The sequence below is a fragment of the Dipteris shenzhenensis genome, chromosome 15 (assembly GCF_047967505.1).
Source record: "Dipteris shenzhenensis isolate YYH24624 ecotype China chromosome 15, Dip_SZ_1.0, whole genome shotgun sequence".
NCBI lineage: Eukaryota > Viridiplantae > Streptophyta > Polypodiopsida > Gleicheniales > Dipteridaceae > Dipteris > Dipteris shenzhenensis.
In genome coordinates this window covers 27015261-27035958 of record NC_141610.1, presented here as the reverse complement: position 1 = coordinate 27035958, position 20698 = coordinate 27015261, and the positions used below count along the sequence as shown (strand labels likewise).

Here is a 20698-nt window from a genome sequence, read left to right as displayed (position 1 = left end):
CTCAACGGGCACATGAGCATATGCAAGGAATCCAAAAACACAAAAATTATCCACAGAAGGCTTTCTCCCTTTCCAAACTTCATAGGGAGTCTTGGTCTTCAAAGCTTTTGTGGGAGCCCGATTCAAAACATAATTGGCACACATGAGACCTTCAAGCCAAAATTTGTGAGGCAATTTTTTGCTTTTTAGCATGCATCTATCCATCTCCATAAGAGTATGAATTTTCCTCTCAGCTTTGCCATTTTGCTGAGGGGTTAGCCTCACTGTAAGCTGATGTGCAATGCCCTTGTCTTTCAAAAATGCATCAAAATCTATAGACAAATACTCCCCTCCTCTGTTTGTATCTTGAGTCCTGACTTATTCTCAACCATGGCTGCAAAGTGTTTGAAAACCATAAACACTTCTGATTTGCGTTTCGGCCCATAAACCCAAGTGTAGTTGGAGTAGTCGTCCAATGATGGAGTCCTCATGGGACCACAGACATCACTATGAATAAGCTGTAATTTTTGAACAGCTTTTACTGATCCATCCTTGAAAGGAAATCTGTGCATTTTACCAAGAATGCACCCTTCACAGGCATGTGGAGGAGGTGTTTCAAGAGGAGGCAATGCATCAACCATAGCATGTTTTTGAAGTGTCATCAAGCTGCCATAATGCATGTGTCCATATCTGGCATGCCATAACTCCGCATTCTGCATAGCAGCAGTAGGAGTGGAAACTGCAAGAGCATGTGCTGGTCTTTTCTCATACATGTCAAGCTGAAAAAGACCACGTAACAAAGTGCCAGACAATCTCAAGGCATAGTAATTCTCTCTGTCATGGACTGCACACTTGTCATCTTCAAAAATGGCATGAAATCCAGCTCTGTTAAGGTGGACACTGAAAGTAGATTTTTTGTGATACCAGGCACATACAAGACATCAGAAATTTTGAATGTTGAGCCATCAATGGCTGTAAGTTCAACTTCTCCTGTACCACGAACTGAATAGGAGGAGTTGTTGGCACATGTGACCTTTTTACCAACGGGAGGTGGATGTAGAGATGTGAAAAGACACTTCCTGGAAGTGATATGCTTTGAGGCACCGCTATCAAAATACCATGTATTTAGTGTCTCATTGACACTGAAAGCTGATGCATCCTTTGAAGAATCATAACTGCATGTCAGAAAAGCATAAGAGTCATCATTACAAGTGGCTGTAATATTCGGAGCAGCCAACTGAGAGTCTAAAATGCAAGACAAGAAGGCATAGTCGTGTTCCACAAAGTTGGCTGTAGCTTCCTCATTGTCAGATGCATGAGGAGCTGAATCTGAAACAGCCATACCGGAGCTGTTTTTCTTTTCTTTTGCAAGCCTCTTCTTGCATTCTCCAATGTAATGACCTCGCTTTTTGCAGTAATGACATATACCCTTCTTCTTGGGCTTACTTGCATCACCCTTAGCCTTTTGAGAAGACTGTCCTGAACCACTGGAAGGCTGATTTGCTGATGTCTTTGCTTGTCCCTTTCCTTTAGGCTTGAATTTTGAAAGCATGGCATGTTCACCTGCTCGTGAAGCCATGTTTTTCCTGGTCTGCTCTTCCTGCAACAGAAGTCCTATCAACTCGTGAAAATTGAGAGGATTTGCAACCCCCCTCAATGATAAATTTAGCGAGGTATGAAAGCTGAGATAAGACTCAGGAAGAGAATTCAGAGTAGTGGTAATCATCTCTGAATCAGGAATGATCTCATTAATATTCAGCAATTGCTCTCGTAAATCTTGTAGCTTTGTGAGGTGCACTGACATGGAGTCACCCTCTTCCATATGTGTATGAGACAATTCTCTTTTCAAAAAAGACACCCTGGCATCATTCCGAGCTGCATACATGCTCTCCAAAATATCCCATGCTGCCTTTGAGGTCTTACACGACCGGATATGCGGAATGATGAATCTCTTTACTGAAAGAGGAATACACGACAAAGCTAAAGCATCACGTGAATCCCATCTCTTTTGCTCTGGAGTAGAAGCTATAGCTGCATCAATAACTTGTCCTGCAGCTGTACCCTGTGCACGACCTCTGCCTCCTCCTTGCTGGGGAGGGGTATTAGGTGCCACATTTGCTGGCCGGATCTCATCCCCATTTACATAGTCCCACAAATTACGGGAAATCAGAATGTTGCGTACCATAAAACTCAAGAGGGAGTAGCTAGAACCATCCAGCTTATCCTCTTGTGAGAGACCACTGAACTGGAAATCATTCTGATTTTGCTGGGCCGTGTTTGAGAAAGAAAATACAACAAATGCAAATCTGAATTCCCTTGCTGGGGATGGAGTGCACAATTCCCAAAAAAAAATACGGCCAAACACTTGCTGAAAATGCAACTCAAATCTCTGTAATGTCTCTGTCAGAAATCTGCCAGAGCATCCAATCTCTCCCAAAACCTGCCAAAAGTGCTTCAAAACACTTGCAGAAAGGCAGTGTGAACTGAAACTTGCAAAATTGCTCTCCCAACACCAAAGTCCTAATTTGTGGCTTGAAATTGCAACTAGAAAGGGGCAAATGGTCTAAAAGCCCCAAAAATGCAAGAAATTGCAGTGCAAAACTAAAAGCCCCAAATTTCGAGTTGAAATTGAGCCAAATTTCACCCAAATAGTGAATCTCCTGCAAAAGCCCCAATTTCTTGGCCAATCTTTGCAATTTGCTTGCAATGTGTGCCAAAAATTTTACAAAAGCCCCAAAATTGTAATGTGTCTGCAAATGATTCAGAATTCCCAATTTCTTTGCAAACAGAGATGCAAACAGAGATACATGCAACAAAACCAATGTCCTTTGCAATGTCCACTCAACTCAAAAACACCCACGTGTGATGTACGGCAGACAAGAAGAGCTCGTACTCTTTGTTAAAGCTGGCGCAGATTTGTACGGAGGTTGGTACAGTATGGAGGCTGGTACAGTACGATCGTTGATACAGTACGGTCGATGGTACAATACGGTCACTGGTACAGTACGGTCGACCTGTACGGAGAGTTCAGTCAGCTGTACAAAATCTGTATGCCTTGACGGTTGTACGGCGAATGTACGGACAAGTACTACGTAGGAACTGCAGTATGGTGTAGGTCTATATGGAACGGGTAGTATGGCGCAGGTACGTACAGAACATGTAGTACGGCGCAGTAAACGATGGTACAACGGTAATCTCTAAAAATCCGTATGGAAGTTGTACGGACAGTCAGCGCATGACTGTACGGACGACGAGCAGAAAGAGTAGGGAGCAGGGTGGCTGGGTAGGGAGCTTGCGGGCAAGGAAGCTAAGAGCAGGGTCTTGCTGCTGTGATACCAAATGTGAGTACTAAGGGAGAGAGAGCAGAGTGTGTGAGCAAGAGAGCAAGAGAGTAGGAGAGTGAGAGCTGAAAGCAATAGTTGCAATAGAAGAGTGTGATACAATTGAAGAGTGGGATAGGTTTTGTCTAAGTGACAAAACCTTATCCTTCACTAACCGTAGTTAGTGAACTAACTGTGGTTAGGGGGGGAAAACCTCTAAAATGAGGGAAAAGTGCCCCTAACCTACTTATTACATTACATTGGTCACTGCTAAATTATAACAATAATTCTAACACCCCTTAACTCTTCACTCTCTTCCATTTTCAAATCATAGAACTTGAGTTTCAAAAAGACTTTAGAGTTGGTGATTTTGTTGCCAAATAAGCTCTCAAGGCGATCCCAAATCTCCTTAGTAGTTGACTTGAAATCCACATGATGAATGAGAGAGTCGGCCAAGAGTCGGCCAAGCAAAGACCAATGCTTCCATACTTTGTGTTCTTGCTGAGTAGTTGTATCAAGATGTTCTTCCTCAACGACGTCCCAAACTCCTTCACGCATAAGAAGAAACTACATCTTTGTTTGCCATGTTGGGAATCGTTCCCCCTTGGACTTCTTCACAAGCAGGGAGCTTGGAGACGAGTCATGATGGAAGAGGGCTTCCTCAAGGCAGGCGCCAAGCTCGCTGTAAATGCTCCTGTAGGCATTGCAACAGCTAGTCCGTGGCTTTAGGTGCTCCAAAATGCAAACCCTGATCAAAACAGAGCAAGAGGGTGCCCCGAAATGTAGAACCATATCAAAACTCAGCACTTGTGGATGTTGGAACTGCTTGGAGGTGGCTTCAAACACTTCGAAGTAGAACCAAAACACTAATTTCCGGCGATGGAAAGCTCCACAACGGCCTCGGGTGACCACACATGCAAGCGCGCCTTGAGAAATAAGCCGACCAGCAAACAAAGAGGCTGCCAAGTCCTTAGCTACAGTTCCGAGACAGCCCGCCGAACAGAGGTGGCAAGTAGTGGAGATTCAAAACGGGTGCAAACGAATGAAAAAGGAGAGGCGACCAGGAGGAGACAACATACGGGAAGTTTCTACAGAATTAGGGTTTGGGCAGATGATGTGGCAGGACAGGTTAGGGTAGGGCCGACCTACTTTGATACCATGTTAGAAACATGGTGTTGAGGGAGAGAGAGAGAGAGAAGGTAGGCAAGGTGAGAAGGAATGGTACTTACATGAAGACAGAATGAAAATACAAAGTACTCACATGACTAAACGAGCTCGAAGGCTTTCATTCATTGATGTGACATGTGAACTATAAGCCTTTATAGAATAGGCAGACACACTCATAGTACCAAATGTATATGGGATAACTTCCAAAGTGACACATGGCACTCACACATAGAACCACTACTGGAACTCCTAGTAAACACACCAAAACACACTCTTTGGCTATGATTTCTCCAACAAAGAGGCTGCATGGGTATATGAGACAAAATACAATAGTAGTCACTACATCTGTATACTAGAGGTACACAAGGCATCTCTTGGGAATGCATATAGCATCTCCGAAATTATTATGGCTAGCTATTATCTAATGTGGAGATAAGCGACCTTCATTTGAAGGCGGACTCAGTTGAGTATGCACTTGAAGTTTTTGATTAATGCCTTCCCATCTCTGTAAACAGCCCACTTTCCTTCCTTCTGAGCATCCTTCACGTTAGCCATTCTGTAACTTTTTCCTTGAGCTGAATCGGGTTAAGATCCTCCGAGATCCATAGCTTGGTACCTCTCAGCTTGTTAGTTTGCTTGAGAAGCTTGCTTCTTGCCATCTTGTCATTGAAAATAACTTGTGCTTGTGCCCTCTTTTGGACAATAAAAGCTATGTCTTCGGAGTCCCAGTCAATCTGGGGGATTTTAACTTGATGGTATAATCTTTTCTTTTAGGCTCCCAGCATGCCAGCCCTTCTATGCATAGAACTCGGGTATTGGCAGCCTTGGTTTTTCTTGAATTGTATTTGCTCATTTCTTGACATGTTGAAGGCATTTGCCCTTGTGCCATTGCCTCCTCTATCTCCTTTTCATAAATATGCATTTTTTTGTACTCCATTCTTAGCCTGGGATGTGCAATAATTTTCTGTAAAGAGGGAGAGAGAGATTAATGAGTTCGAGTTTTTGAGGGGCCAGCTGCCTTAGGAATGGGACATAAAACTGCTAGCAGCTGTCTCAGTTCTTTTTTTACAGAGAAAAGGAACTTCTATTAATGCTTAAAATCCAACCATACAAATTGGCAAAACCAGGCTGAAAGAAAACCCGCTTGTTGCCAGAGATCCCAGCTCGTTGCCTAGGGATTCTCTGTAATAGGGGCTAACAACCACGGTGGTGGACTATACAGCGAGCGAATCCCTCACGGCGTGAGATCATAAAATACTCTGCAGGCCAAGCCTTGTAGAAATGTGCCCGCCTATCGTCGGTAGCTCGAGAACCTGGAATGCCGCGCTCCCAAATGGATCGCAGCCTATAAATGATATCCTGCCAAATGGCAACCAGTGTAGCCGTCGGAGGAACATGGTGCTGGCCCATGACCCAGTTGCAAACGGGCCACCCAGATGTTCCAGGCCGTGATGCTGGCCACTGTCTCCCAGACACTATCCTCTCTCGACTGAGGGGGATGGTGAGAAGGGGGGGGAGTAGTCAAGTGAAGCTCAATGCTGTTGCCAGACCCTCAAGAGACTCCTCATCAGGGGTGAGCCCTTCCCCGTGAGAGGGGCCTCTGAAAAGATCCACATGTGGGACGACTGCTACTGACCACCTGTGCGGGGGGTGTTCCTCAAGAGACCGCGCTGCAAGAGAAGTTTCCAGGGCTCCATGCCTAGAGTGAGACCCCTACTATCAACTTGCCCAACAGGGCTTTGCTCTGCATCTATGGATCTATAATACCCAAGCCTCCCTGTGCCTATGGTAGCTGTTTGCCACGCAACTCTAGCTCTGGTGTTGCGAGTGCCATCTGATCCTGCCCAAAGGAAGTTACGGACCAAGCGTCTCAACTGTCCCATGCAACCCCTGTGAAAACACCAGCAAGAGGCTATGTACCAGGCTGTGGCCAACAGGACCTGGTTAGCCACCAAGGCCTGCCTGCCAGAGAGAGTTTGGCTGAGCTCCAGGAAAGAAGCTTGTGCCTCACGCTTTCGAGGACCGGGGCTGTCTACTGCTCTACGGAGATGTCAATGCCCACACGGCATCCCAAGTACCTCGCCGACTAGCCACTCGGGATCCACCTGAAGCCTACCAATGCGCCCCACCGAAGAATCTCCTGGGACTCCTGAGTCATTGAAAGAAAACCGACTGATTTGCCCCAGTTGAGCCTTGCCCCTGAGGCGATGCAATAAACCTCTAGAGCCCCCCTGACCGCATCCAGGCTCTCCTCCGAACCCTCCACATACAAGGCCGTATCATTTGCGAACCCTGAGTCCAGAAGCTCCTCTTCCTGTCTAATCGGTAGTCTCATTCCTCTGAGGCCAACCGTCTGCGACCTCAGGAAATAGCCCAACGCCTCCGCGACAAAGAGAAAGAGGAAGGGAGCCATAGCCCTGTCTCATGGAGCGGGTGAGCGGGAAGGCCTCCCCGGTGAACCCACCAATCAACATCTGACTGGAACTCCTTGCATACAAGGCGGAGACCCCTCTAATCCAACTGTCTGAGAAGCCTAATCTCTGCATCTTGCCCTCCAAGAAGGACCACTCTACCCGATCGTAGGCCTTCTCAAAATCCAGCAGTAGGATCACAAGGGGCTGCGCCTCCTCCCTGGCCCAATCCAACGCCTCCTAAAAGGTGAAGATGTTGTCGAGGATGCTACGCTCCTGGACAAAACGTGTCTGCGTGTCGTGGATGATGTTGACTAGATGGGGTCGTAGCCGCAAACTCAAGACCTTGGCTAAGATCTTGTATGCGGTGTCTAGTAGAGTGATCGGTCTCCATTGTCGAATGTTCTGAAAGGCCAGCCGAAGGGGGGGTGTGCACAATGGGCCAAAAGCTCCTGAAGAAGACCGGGGACAGCCCATCCTCCCCTGGGCACTCATGAGTCGGAAGTGCCTTGAGAGCTTCCCGAAGCTCGTCATCTGTGAAGGGAGAATCCAACTGGCTGCTCACGCCCTGAGAGACCATAGTTGGGACATGCTCCCATACCTCCTCGCGGGCCGCTTGCACCTGGGGGGACTCTTCCTCCGCCTGAAAAAGGTGTCGATAGAAACCCGAAGCCAATCTCACGAGGGTCCGAAACCACCCTGCCGCTAGCGTCTCTCAGTCTTTGCAACTGGGCCCCTGTGGACCTAGGCCCCATGGCTTGAAAGAACTGGCGGCTCATCCTATCCCCCTGCTGTACCCAACTAGCATGAGCGGAATGGTAAGAATACTCAACTCTCCTCAACTCCGTGTCTTGAAGCTCCAGATGTGCACACTCATATCTGTCAGCAAGCCATTGGGACTCAGTGTCCTGCTCCCTGAGACGCTCAATGGAGGCTAAGTCATGCCTCAAAGCTCTCTCTGTCTCTTGAAGGGGAGACCAGATCTCCAGTCCTCTCCCAGGAAGGAGGTGGAGTCTACGTATGATGTCCAAGGCAGAAAACATATGCTCGTGAACCAAAAGGAAATCCACTGCCCTGTGAACCACTGCTCTTTGTAACTCCTAACGAAGTAACAAGTGTTGGGATTGCTGACGTGCCCGATCGTGAAGTCCATGCACGTTCCAACCCACCAGGGGAGGCGGGGGGGGTGGAAAACAAGGCTCTCCTGTGCGAAGGAGCCTGCACTACTACCTCTGACATCTGTGACTTCGCCGGTGGTTTGGAGTAGTAGTCCAAATCCACTCGGTGCCGAACTAGTGGCGTAACCGGCTCGATGCCTACCTTAACGGCCCACTGCATCAAGAAGGAGGCCTTGACTCCAAGCCTACCCATGCACTGCTGTAGTGTCCAGTATGATGCCTGCTTAAGCAAAACCTTAGGACCTAGGCGAAGCACACAAATAGCTGCTCCCAAGTCCCGTCTATCTGTAGAAAAACCCAACTGAAAAGTGGTAGTCTTCCCATGGGAGACCCACAGTTCCCTCCCCTGCGGGCCTAGCCACTTCTCCATCATGTTGAACATCTGCTGCCCCATCATCAGATCAAATAGCGTGGGGGTCCACTGCTCCTCCCCACTAGCTGAGAAATGGAACCCTCAGAAGGGACGAGTGCGAGAGCCATACACTCCTATGGAACCCCCTTTTCGGGGCTGTAAAATCAGGACTGACACCTCGAGAGCAAGTGGGTATCTGTCCGGAATCTCTAGGTAGTTCCACGGTCCTAGCCTCCAAAACTCTCTGGGCAGAGGATGACCAGGGTGGGGCTTAGGACTTGGAAGCTGAGAAAAAGGCCCCGATGACCCAGTTCTAGTGATGCCCTATGGGCCATGGTATGTGCCTGGTAGGCATAGTAATAGGCACTTAGAGTTTTAGTGCCTTTTATGGCACATAGGACATTTAGTCCTATGTGACACCTAGGACACTTAGTCCTAGGGTCTACCTTCAAGTACTATGTACTTTTCTTTTCATCTATCTAGTTGACGTGACGGCTGATATCCATCGACTCTTGAATCTTGTGCTTGCTCTCTCGTTTATCAATCCTTCAGTGGTATCATCAGCGGGTATTGCTTTTGTCTTCCAGCTCTCCTCAGCCCCCCGAGTCCTCCATTGCTCATTGGGAGTCTGCTGCTCTGCTGGTCGTCACTGTTCCAGCCTGTTCGAGGCTCTTCAACTGCTGTCTAAGGCTTCCAGAGCCATTTTGTCGCCATAAATTACCTCATTGCTGCTTTCCAGCAGAGGCGACTACTTCTAGGCCCTGCTGCAGCCTTTTCGAGGTCTTCTACAGCACCTGTGGCCATCTGTCGCCATTTTTGTGCTGCAGATCCAGGCGCCCAACTCCCGCGACCTCAACCAGACTCAGATCTAGGCGCCCAGATCCCGTGACCTCTCCAGAGCCATCAGGAGGAGGCATCCTCCTGTCGCGACCTGTCCAGAGCCCTCCACAGGAGACATTTGCAGCCACGCTCACATTTCGAGGTGTTTGAGGGCTGTTCCAGCTCTGCTCCAGCCACTTTTTGCACTTCAACCTGCTGCAGCAGCTCTGTGGTCTGTCATATTCTACCTACAGAGGTCTTTTGGGTTTCAGCCTTAAGTTCAGGGGACCAAAAGCTGATTTACAAGCAACATTTGCTGTCTCTTACTATTTTTTGACAGTTTTTACTGTCAAACCCTAATTTCCAACAGGAAAATTTAGGGCTTTTGACATTTGGACCTTCTGTCAATACAACACTTTGGACAAGGTTGACAACTGAAATCCTTCCAAAATTTGCAGTTTTCAGTAAAATTCAGGTTCAGGACTGTCACACTCTGCCACGTCAATCACTCAGGCCAACAAAATTTAGGGCTTTTGTGTTGGGAGCTCAATTTCAGCTGGTATCTCAGTTCCTATACCTTGCTGCACATATTTTCAGTCTTTTTGCTATTTCTATTTTATCATCTGAGCAAGAAAAGGCACCATGTTGCCTTGAGGCCCAGTGCAGCCTCCTGGAAATATCTATTGTTGGCTCACAGGTATTTGGGACAGTAAGACATATTTTTGCAGTTTAAAGCCTTGAGGCTATCCTTGGTCACTTTGTCAGTGCATTTCTATCAGTGCTATTTACAATGGCTGGGAACAATCACGACTTATTTGGCATTCTTTGTGAGGATGATAAATTGGATGGGACCAACTATCCGATGTGGTCTTATCTCATGAAACATATTCTTGTTGCAAGACACTTTTGGAATATTGTTTCTGGGGTTGATCTGAGGCTAGCCAATGCTATAGTGGTGGCCCCTACTGCTGGTCCCTCTGTAGAGGGTACTACTCCTGATGCCTTATCCTCTAGCACCCCTGCTGCTGCTCCTCCAACTCAGGAACAATCAAGATGGGATGCAAGAGATGCAAATGCACATTCATGTATTGCTTTATCATGTAAGAGAATCATTATTCCACACATCCGGTCTTGCAGGACAGCAAAGGATGCTTGGGACAAATTGGCTTCTATTTATCAGATTCGCAATGAGGCACGTGTTGCATATTTAAGAAGGCAATTATTTAAGAAGGCAATTGCAGGAAGTCAGTATGAATGAAGGTGACTCTATGGATGCATACCTGACAAAGGTCAAGGACCTCATGGAACATTTTGCCAATATTGATGAGGTGGTGCCAAATTCTCAGCTTGTCAGTACCACATTGCTGAACATTTGGCTTCTCCTCTTGTAGACTGCAAAGCTAAGCTAGAAGTTGACATGTTTGATGCCTTTGACTCTTGGTTACCTCTGCCTTCCTCAGAGGGGGTTTTTGACCAGCAACATGAGCCTCCTGCAGGCCCTCCAACAAGCAATGATCAACCAGTACCCCATGCTGATTTGCAGGTTTCTCTTCCAGCACAAAATGATCCCACTATTCATGATGCAGTGATTGAAGAAAGAGCTGTCAATAGACAGCAAAGGCAAGTTCCCAGATGGCTTCTTGATACATTGAGGGACAGCAAACAAGATCAACCTTTTGCTGCCCAGACAAGATCAGGGAATAGACAGATGCATGGTCACTTTCTTGAGTTTGCACTCCTTGCTACAGCTTGCAATGAAGAGCCTTTGTGCCATAAAGATGCTTTTGACAGCAAAGAGTGGATGGATGCAATGAGAGCTGAGTTACAATCCATTGCCAAAAATGACACATGGGAATTAGTAGATCTCCCTCTCGGCAAGCATGCCATTAGCACCCGGTGGGTCTACAAATTAAAAAGGAAATCTGATGGCAGTATAGATCGACACAAAGCCCGTTTGTTCAAAAGGGTATGCCCAACAACAAGGCATTGACTTTGAGGAGACCTTTGCTCCCACATCTCGGATTACTACTATCAGATGTGTCATTGCCATTGCAGCCTATCACCATTGGCAAGTGCACCAGCTTGACATCAAGACTGCTTTTCTTCATGGGGATCTGCAAGAAGAAGTTTATGTGACACAACCTCTTGGCTTTGAGGTTGTTAATTCTGAAAACAAGGTATGCCGGCTTAGAAAAGCCCTTTATGGTTTGAAGCAGGCACCCAGGGCATGGTATGCCAAAATTCATGCACACTTACTATCCCTTGGTTTTTAGAATAGCCCCATAGAGCCCACTCTTTATGTCCGTGGGAGTGGATCTGATTTTTTAGTGCTGATTTTATATGTGGATGATATGCTAATCACGGGCCCAGATACTCAACATATTGCAGCTTTCAAGGCTGATTTGCAGCAGGCTTTTGAAATGTCAGACATGGGACAGCTACACTATTATTTGGGCATTCAGTTTGCTCATGTTGAGATGGGTATCATGATGTCACAGTCCAAGTATATTGGACAGCTCCTTGATCATTTTCAGTTCGAGGATTGCAAGGCAATCTCTACTCAATGGACCCTGGCTTCAAATTTTCAGCTCATGATGGGAGCCCACCATGTGATATCTCTCTTTACCAGCAGGCTGTTGGATGTCTCATTTACTTATGTCACACCAGACCTGACTTACAGTATGCAGTATCTCAGCTCAGCAGGTTCATGCACATGCCCAGTTCACAGCATTGGCAGGCAATGAAGAGAGTCTTTAGATATCTCAGATTCTAACACCAGAGTATCACATACCGGCAATCGTTTTTTGCTCGGCAGTACATGTATCTCTTGGCTCAGCAAGAAGCAACCAACAGTTGCCACATCTAGCCGTGAGGCTGAGTACAGGGCAGCCCTCACCGCTCTAGTAGAGTGTGTCTGGCTTCGACAATTACTTATAGACCTTGGTATTCGCCAGACATCCTCCACTATGGTTTACATTGACAGCCAGAGTGCTTTGGCCATTGCGCGTAATCCAGTGTTTCATGCGCGTACCAAGCACATTGAAGTTCACTATCATTATGTTCGAGAGCGGTTGTCAGCAGGAGACAGAGAGTTGTCCTACCTTCCCACAGAGGACAACATAGCAGATATGTTTACAAAGGCACTTCCTTGTCCAAAGTTCGAAGTCTTCCGAGAGGCTTTACACTTGATTCCCTTTGTTACATGATCTGACATACCTTGTACATTCATAGGTGGCTATATCCTTTTGGATGAACATGTGCCACCATGACAAAAAAATACCAGGTATTCTGAGATGTTTCCAGGATACTTCAGCCCATACCATGGAGGGGGGTTTGTAGGTCATCTTCTCCCAGTTCTAGTGATGCCCTATGGGCCATGGTATGTGCCTTGTAGGCATAGTAATAGGCACTTAGAGTTTTAGTGCCTTTTATGCCACATAGGACATTTAGTCCTATGTGACACCTAGGACACTTAGTCCTAGGGTCTACCTTGAAGTACTATGTACTTTTCTTTTCATCTATCTAGTTGACATGACGACGGCTGATATCCATTGACTCTTGAATCTTGTGCTTGCTCTCTCGTTTATCGATCCTTCAGCGAGAAGGAGAGGCGGGGGGGTGGGGGGTGGGGAGGTGAGAGGTATAGCAGCTGGGGGGAAGGGGTGACCTCGGGAGGAGGAGGTGGGGGAGGCAGAGGGACCTCCGGAGCCGACTCTGCTGAGGATCCAGACTCCTGCTGAACGGGAACCTGGGTACTCTGCTCTACTGTCGCGTGCGGGTCCGAGGGGACATCGAAAAAGGTCTCCTCCATTTGTGTCCGGTTCTGGGACTCCACGGGCACCTTCCCCTTCCTTGTGTCCTGGGAAGAAGAAGTCTACGCCTTCTTGCGCTCTTTAAGTTTGACTCTCCTTCTTTTGTTTTTTTGAGCTGATTTGGAGGGCTTATTTTTTTCCACCTTGGTCCAAGTCCCTTGGGAGGGCTCGACCCAAGGTGTCTGAGTCTGCTGTTGCCTCGCCTGCTGCTAGGGCCTGGCCGACGGACGACGATGAGCCTCCCTATGCTCCTTCTCTGGTGAGGGGCCCTGCCCACCAAACAGTCCCGTGCCAGGTGACCCATCTGTCTGCACCGAAGACACTTCCCGGGCAAGCCAGAGATCTCCACACGCTGTCTAAACTCGCCTCCATCTAAGGTCTCCAGGAGGATCTCCTTTGGGAGGGACTCTGGATGCTCTGCGATAACCCGGAGGCGGGGGACCCCGTCGTCTGCCACTATTGAAGCCGTTGTCTGTGGCGGAGATGCTAGCACTGTGCCAAAACAATTCCCTATGGAAGGAAGAATATATCTGTACTCCTTCGAAAGCCCTGGGAAGCGGAGCGTCATTGGGAATCGTGGCACGTGATGAGTCGAATCCATGTCCTCGACTGTGAAGCCATGGTACCAAGGAAGGAAGTAGACGAAATGAGGGCCTAGTAGGATAGGGCTCTGCTCGACGAGGGAGGCCGTGGTGTCGGGGGAGTTCAGCTGCATGAGGAAGACTCCTATCCCATAGATCGTGACCTCCTAGATGTGATCAGCCCCTAGGGCTAAGCTCGCCTAAAGCCAATACCTGACGTGTTTCCTTGACGAGGTGAGCCCAACAATGCGACCCACCAGGGCCCTGTCCTGCAAAGCCTCTACTTCACACTTGACCTGCTGCTTGTCTTCCGGAGAGAGCATAATCTTAACCACAGTGGGGGTCGAAGGTGCTGCCATGTGAGCCCTTCTTGCCAGACCAAGGGTCGCTGTCAAGGTTCAGTTCTCCCGAGAAACAAACACTGTTGGAGGTGTGAAGCAGAAGCTGCCTTGCCCTTTTGCTATGCTGATTTTCTGCCATAAAAAGACTGACAGATGGGTGGAATATGAAGGCAAAGGCTGACTCTGCAACTGTCTCTTCTTCCCCCCCCCTTTTTTTTTTTGTGGCAAGAGTAACCGACTGGTTACACTAACCAGACTAACTGGCTCTGGTGTGGTTAGTCTGTAGTTGAGCTCTAACCAGTAGCTGGACTGGCCCCAATCTAGTTACACTAACCAAATTGGTCTGATTAGGTCAAGCTAACTGGACCAGGGCTAGGCTAACTGGGTACTGGTTCAACTAACCAAGGTCAACCAACCTAAGGTTAACTAACTGTAGTTAAGTTAACAAGTTTGCCCTTACCACAGTCAGCCACCTGCAGGGCGAAGGAGAGGCGTATGGATGGCGAGCGGTGATGCGAGAGCTTGGCTCACCTCAGACTTCGAGCATTGGGTAGCATTGACGAGTAGCCATGGTTCCGCCATTGCTGCTCCTGGGTGCAAGTGAACGAGTTCGTCAAGAAGACCAACCACGAACCAGTCTTGGAAGACTAGTGCAGGTTGGGAGCTAACACTGTCGAAGTGTACATCCAGCCAACGACTTAGGAGCACCCTCAGCAGCCGGGAAACAAGCTCGAGCTCAACAGCTAGATCCAACGAGCCCACGTCCCCACAGAATGGCCGACGACCTACGACGACCCAGCTCAGCCTCCAACGAACGGCGCTTTTAACAACGGTCTTCAACAACCGGGATCCAAAAAGCCTCTCCACCTACGCAAAGCACTCGGCGAGCAGACCATCCAGCCTGCAAAGCAACCACGACTGGCTCCGGCTCCATAGCCTTGCTACTACACCGGCTCCTTTTGCTCACGACCTCCACGACCAGCTTGAGACATCTCCCCCACTCTCTTGCACCGCCCAAGCTGGCGGGCTGTCGACCAAGGGGGGTGGAGAGCTTCCGGGCTCACGCGGACGGTTTGGTGCAGCGCAGGGCCACGAGGTGGGGGTGGGTGTACCACGCAAACAGTCGCTCAAGCTGCCGGATGGCTGTGCGACCTGCCAGATTCAGCTTGTCACCTCTCTACTAATACGACAGTGCACACTCTTGTCTCAGTTCTTCTCATCTAAGTATTACTAAAAACAATATTGTGCACAATCTAAAGTGCAGGATTCAGTGCGTTTTCATTGGAAAAAGAATTGCTAAATTTGCCTGCACATTCCAACCGTTATCTTATAGTCTGCTCATCTAAGTATTACCAGGATCAACATTGTGGACAATCTAAAGTGCAGGATTCAGTGCGTTTTCATTTGAAAAAGATTTGCTAACTTTGCCAGCACATTCCAATCTTTATCTTACATTCCTTGCATGAAGGAAGCTTTTGAGTTACATTCTTGACAAGAAACCTTATTGCAGATCCTCTTTGAAGCGGTTACAATGTGACCAGTTGGCAATAGGACAGTTGCATTGGTCCACAGCAAACTATGCTCCTCTACAAGAGCAAGCTCTATGGAATGGCCTAGCTGCCATATATGAGGAGGTAACAAAAGGTCCAATTGTGAAGCCACTTATATGTTTTTCAGGAATGTGAGTATCAAAAAGAGCTTGTCATAGATGCATGAATCTGAGGCTTTTCTTTTAGGATGCATTTTTAGTGTAAGAAATTTATGAGACCATCATTTGTTTAAAAATGTGAGGTAATTTTAGTATTTAGACCCCATGATTCTGTTTGTTGAATTGCAGGGTCTGGTCAAGGCTGTAGGAGTCAGTAATTATGGGCCAAAACAGCTATTGCGACTGTTTAGATACTTGGAAAAAAGAGGTATACCTCTTAGTTCTGCACAGGTATGTATTCGTTGGGAAAAATGACTTGTTCGCATCTCGATTAATGGCGTCTTTATGTAATGTATGTGTGCCAGCCAAATATTTTGTGTCCTTTTGAGAGTACTTTGTCATCATGCACTGAAAATACCTCAAACATGCGACGGATGGGAAAAGATGCATATGTGAAAGCTAAGATGCAGTCTCTGGAGAAAGGTTCATTTTTATCTCGAAAGGTTATCTAATAACCTATGAGACCAAGGAGCCAAAATCCATCATGAAAAAGACCCCATGGGGGGAAAGTTGAAACTAGAGGTGTCTAGCACACCTCCAAAGGAAAAACCATTGATGAACTGAGACACGAAAGTCCAAGAGTGAGAAACAGTGAGACTCAGAGAGAGCAGTTTGGAGTAAATCCTATCATGTCATATCGTGGCATGTCTAGTGTCTGAGGAGCGTGGTCTGAGCTCCGACGAGGATCCCAACGAGGGTTGTGATGTCCCTGGAACATATCAGAGATCAGTCGCTGGCACATGTAACACCTCTCTGTAGGGCATACTTGAGGCTGACTTGATACTGGCTAACGTCGAGAGGCTGCCATGACGGTACCTCGAATGGGTTAGGGCCTGCATCCATCCTCCTACTAACCTTACGTGTTTGAAAGTTAGGGTTGTGGTCACAATGTCTCACTGTTACTTCTTCTTCTGTGAAGAAGAAGACGGTGATCTCCTACTGTTAGTTGTGTGGCATTGTATGTCTCGTGAGCCTGGACTTGGTTGATTGACCTTGTGTTCAAAGAGTGCATCAGTACTCTGATTTGGATTAATGTCTGATGTGGGATGGACATCGCTTATGGGACCAAAAAACAGCATTATAAAGATAGCAAAAAGTAATATCTAACATGGATGTAAGACGTTGCTAGCAATGTGTGCGCTAATAAGAGATGCTTGAGAAGCTAACTTTGAGTATCCATGATGTGGGAGATATGCCCATTGTATTCATGTGGTCCTACTGTGAGAGGAAATGGATACACATGTCGTGTCCCAGTAGACTGTATAGAAGATTAAGTTGCACGTTCAAAAAGGGTGTGCCATTCATCTCATGTATAAGATGATAAGATCAAGTATCCTATCCATGTCCACGAATGCCTGCCCATATGACGTGACTGAGGCTTGCTTGTCTACGGAAGCCCGGGACATACCTGCCTCATCTAGATCAACATTTGTTGTAAGTTAGAATTATCATGGAGATCCAAAAGTGATATTTGATGCATACTTATCATCATGTTGAAATCTCCAACAAGGAGAACTTCCTTGGGACTCGAGATATCCATGATGTTTGGGTATAGGGTTGTGTATGGTGAAGCCTTGGCTTGTTCTCGTAGGTCTCTAGCAAGATGGTATGTCTTAGGGGGAGAGTAGCATATTGCTATGAATAGGTCCTATCGAGAGGCATGTCGGATACGCATCCATAGAAATCTAGTGTGTATGTCCTGCCTCTCAATGGAGATCGCCCCAATGAGGGATGATTTGTATAATACTGCAATCCTCTTGATCCCTGTACTCCACTTGCCTCCCTCATCTCGTCCCTATATGTTGTCTTCCATGTGCATCCACTCACCACTAGTAAAGGGTGTTTTGGGCTCTGGTGTGCCTCTGTATAAAAAGCTATGTCTTGTTATTGTAAGACTCTGAGAAATTTCCTGGATTTGACTGTAAGATATTGGTGCAGTTCCAAATAGTGCAAGTCAAGGTCTTGGTGCTTTGAGTCTCATTGACCTTTCCCCTTATGTAGAGGGGCCACTAGATGCCCGGCAAGGGCCTATAACGACTCACCCATGACGAACCACTGTCCACTTTCCCTCCTTGCAATTCCGTCCTGTTGCTGTATCAAGGTATGCCTCTCCTCTACTTGCAAGGGTGTGAGGTCCCCATCCATAATATGTGGATGGTTCCGTAGGGTCGATCGGTGACACAATGTTGCAAGACAAGCCTGTGCATCCTTGAAGAGAGAGAGAGAGAGAGAAAGAAAGAAAAAAAGAAAGTTTATTAAAGTCTTTGGAAGACCGATGGGTCTATGAGACTGTGAAAAACCTGATACAATGAGCTGTGGTAGTGGAGCTACTAAACGAGCATCCATACCAATGCAGAATGCAAAAAAGCAAAATGGGAGTACTAAATCCTAAGTACAACATAGTCATATCTCGATTGTAGATATCAATCAATCAATCTCAGCATCATCGTCGACATCATCATAACCATCATCATCATCATCATCATCATCGGTAGCAGGACATCAAGATGGATGAGGCTGTGGAAGTGGAGGCATGAGGTTAGCAATAGAGCGCTGACGCCCCCAAGGGTGCAGTCTTGGTACGTCTCCTGGTCGTAGCTCTGCGTCTAACCAGGGCCACTGTGACCTCTGTCGGTCGGGCTCCGACCCTAAACAAGGAGGGGATGTCCCCAAGTATGATATGTGAGTCAACCCTCCGTCTGAGCTGTCAGGTCATAGGCTCCGGGTCACGATCACATCGAGGTCTCGCCTCGTGGGGGTCTATGTGATCTGGCTGAAAAAACTCCGTGATAGAGCTCTGAGAGGTATCAGTCGGGGGAGAAGTCTGCTCTTGTCTCCGCGCTCGGAGTATCCTATCTCGGTGTCTGAGCACCTCATGAATGAAACCAGCCAAACATCGTTGGTCTGGGTAGGAGAGGAAACGGGCCAAAACCCCGTACCTGTCTTTGAAGAGGCAGTAGAAACGCCCTCGGATCTCATAGTAAACAGGACATCTGAATATGAAATGCTCCTCTGTCTCAACCTCCTGCATGTCACATAGTGTGCATATGCGCCTCTCCCTCGGTAACCGCTCTGCTCTACCACTCTCGATACGAAGTCTGTGATAAGAGATCCGGAACTGCCCAAGAGAGATCCTCAGCGAGTGGGGTAGGTGAATCTGCGTGTATCCTGGTGGATCAATGAAACCTTCCACTATGATATGTAAGAAGTGATCTCTATAGAAGCCCAGCTTCACTGGAAGATCACTCGGGCCCAACCAAGTCCGGAATGTGTGTAGCTGTAGTAGATCCTCTCGGATAACCTGGTTGACCTCGTGTGATAGCAATCTTAAAATTTTGATTCACATGGTCTGAAAAATGCTTCAAGGGATTGTTTTTAAAAGCCTTCCACATGAAAGTTGTTGGAATTTTTTTCGACGCGGTGTGATGTTTTGATGATTGGTGCCCCATAAGGGATTAATCGTCAATTGTATGCATGTTCACCTGATGGCGGGGACAAAACTATACCATTATTCTCTTTCTTACAAAGGATTTCTCTTAATTTTTTCTTAAAAAGCAGGTGCAATTTTCGCTACTTAGCAACGGCACAGAGCAGATGGAATTAAAGTCTGTGTGTGATGATTTGGGAATAAAGGTGATTGCTTATAGTCCTCTTGGACTTGGCATGCTGACGGGAAAATACTCCCCCATGTGCCTTCCCAAGGGGCCTCGGTAAGATTTATGTAGGTTCGCTTGCCAAGATTTTTCTGTTTGAGCAGATTTAAAAAAGAAATTTCGTGATTTTATTACTGTAAACTTTCATACGTTCTTTTGAGTACATGTTTTACTCTATGTGAATGCAGTGGTCTACTTTTCCGCCAGATTCTGCCAGGTTTGGAGCCACTAATGCAGTTACTGAAAGTAATAGCAAAGAGAAGAGGAAAAAGTGTCTCTCAGGTAAAAGCATCAAGTGAATCTCTTTTCCTTGTTAGTTCCAAGCTTGCATGATTTAGTTAACAAGTATGTTCTTATAGCTTGGAATGTGTCGTCCAATACAATTTCATTAAAGATTTATTCCACAGGTTGCAATAAATTGGTGTATATGTAAAGGAACAATCCCAATTCCTGGGATAAAAAATCTTCAACAAGCTGAGGAAAACCTCGGGGCAGTTGGCTGGAAACTAAGTAATGGAGAAGTTTGTGAACTGGAATTCACTGCTTCGAAGATCCCAAGAGGAATGATACAGAACATATTTCAAACCAAATGATATCAAGGTCACGGTGAATACATTTTTTGGCTTGTAAGTTGCCTTTAAAGTTCATGCATGTAGCTTTATTGTAAATAAATTTGCATCTTGGCTGCACATGAAGGAAATATCTTGGCTGTATCTTGCTGAAAGGCCAGCTAAGCTTATTGTATCTTTCCTTAAGTATTTTCAAGAGGCGTGAGTTCTTTCTCTTTAGGTAGAAGCCATCTTAAATAAGGTAGTACGTATCCAGAGCCTTTAGAGCAGTTGCATCAAATCATCCACCAGGGATATGTAAATGGTCTTGAAACTGCAATTTGGATTTCAATTCTTGGGATCATGTTGTGTTATTCCATTGCAGGCATACATGACTCTATGCTTCTGCATGCATTTGTGTTCCAGGGGGAGAGGGAGGGAGGGAGAGAGATTAAGGGAGCGAGAGAGAGAGGTGATGACGATCATCATGTTAAAATCTAGCGGATGCCGACTCTAACCTATGGAACCAAAAAATGCATTACAAAAGTAGCTAATGTGCTCGTGCTACAAGAGCCACTTTAATAGTGCTAATGGCGCGTGTAATGCCATTTATTGCTCTAGTTGTTGTTGCTTCTGAGTTTCCATGTGTTGGATAATGCGTGCGCCCATAGCACTTGTACGACCCTGCTACGCAAGGAAGCAGACAGTGAAATACCTTGGACACTCTAGAAGGGCATGCTGCTCAATCTCTAATGCAAATTAGACATAGCCGCTCCTCCCATGGTACCTGCTCCTGTTTTGTTGTGTGCTAACGTCCTGTCTCATATCT

The 20698-nt window shown here is 46.8% G+C and overlaps 1 protein-coding gene across 2 annotated transcripts in view; it reads left to right on the top strand.

The window, feature by feature from the left end:
* PLR1 (NAD(P)-linked oxidoreductase superfamily protein) overlaps nt 1-20257 on the top strand; it is an 80964-nt gene extending 60707 nt beyond the window's left edge. For both annotated transcript variants that reach the window (XM_087385892.1, XM_087385893.1), the window contains exons 4-8: nt 15471-15594; nt 15798-15899; nt 19227-19378; nt 19510-19603; nt 19729-20257. In XM_087385892.1, the coding sequence (XP_087242018.1) occupies nt 15471-15594; nt 15798-15899; nt 19227-19378; nt 19510-19603; nt 19729-19914 (658 nt within the window). In that variant the 3' untranslated portion in view covers nt 19915-20257. The remainder of the gene's footprint in view (nt 1-15470; nt 15595-15797; nt 15900-19226; nt 19379-19509; nt 19604-19728) is intronic.
* Nucleotides 20258-20698: the final 441 nt, after the last annotated feature.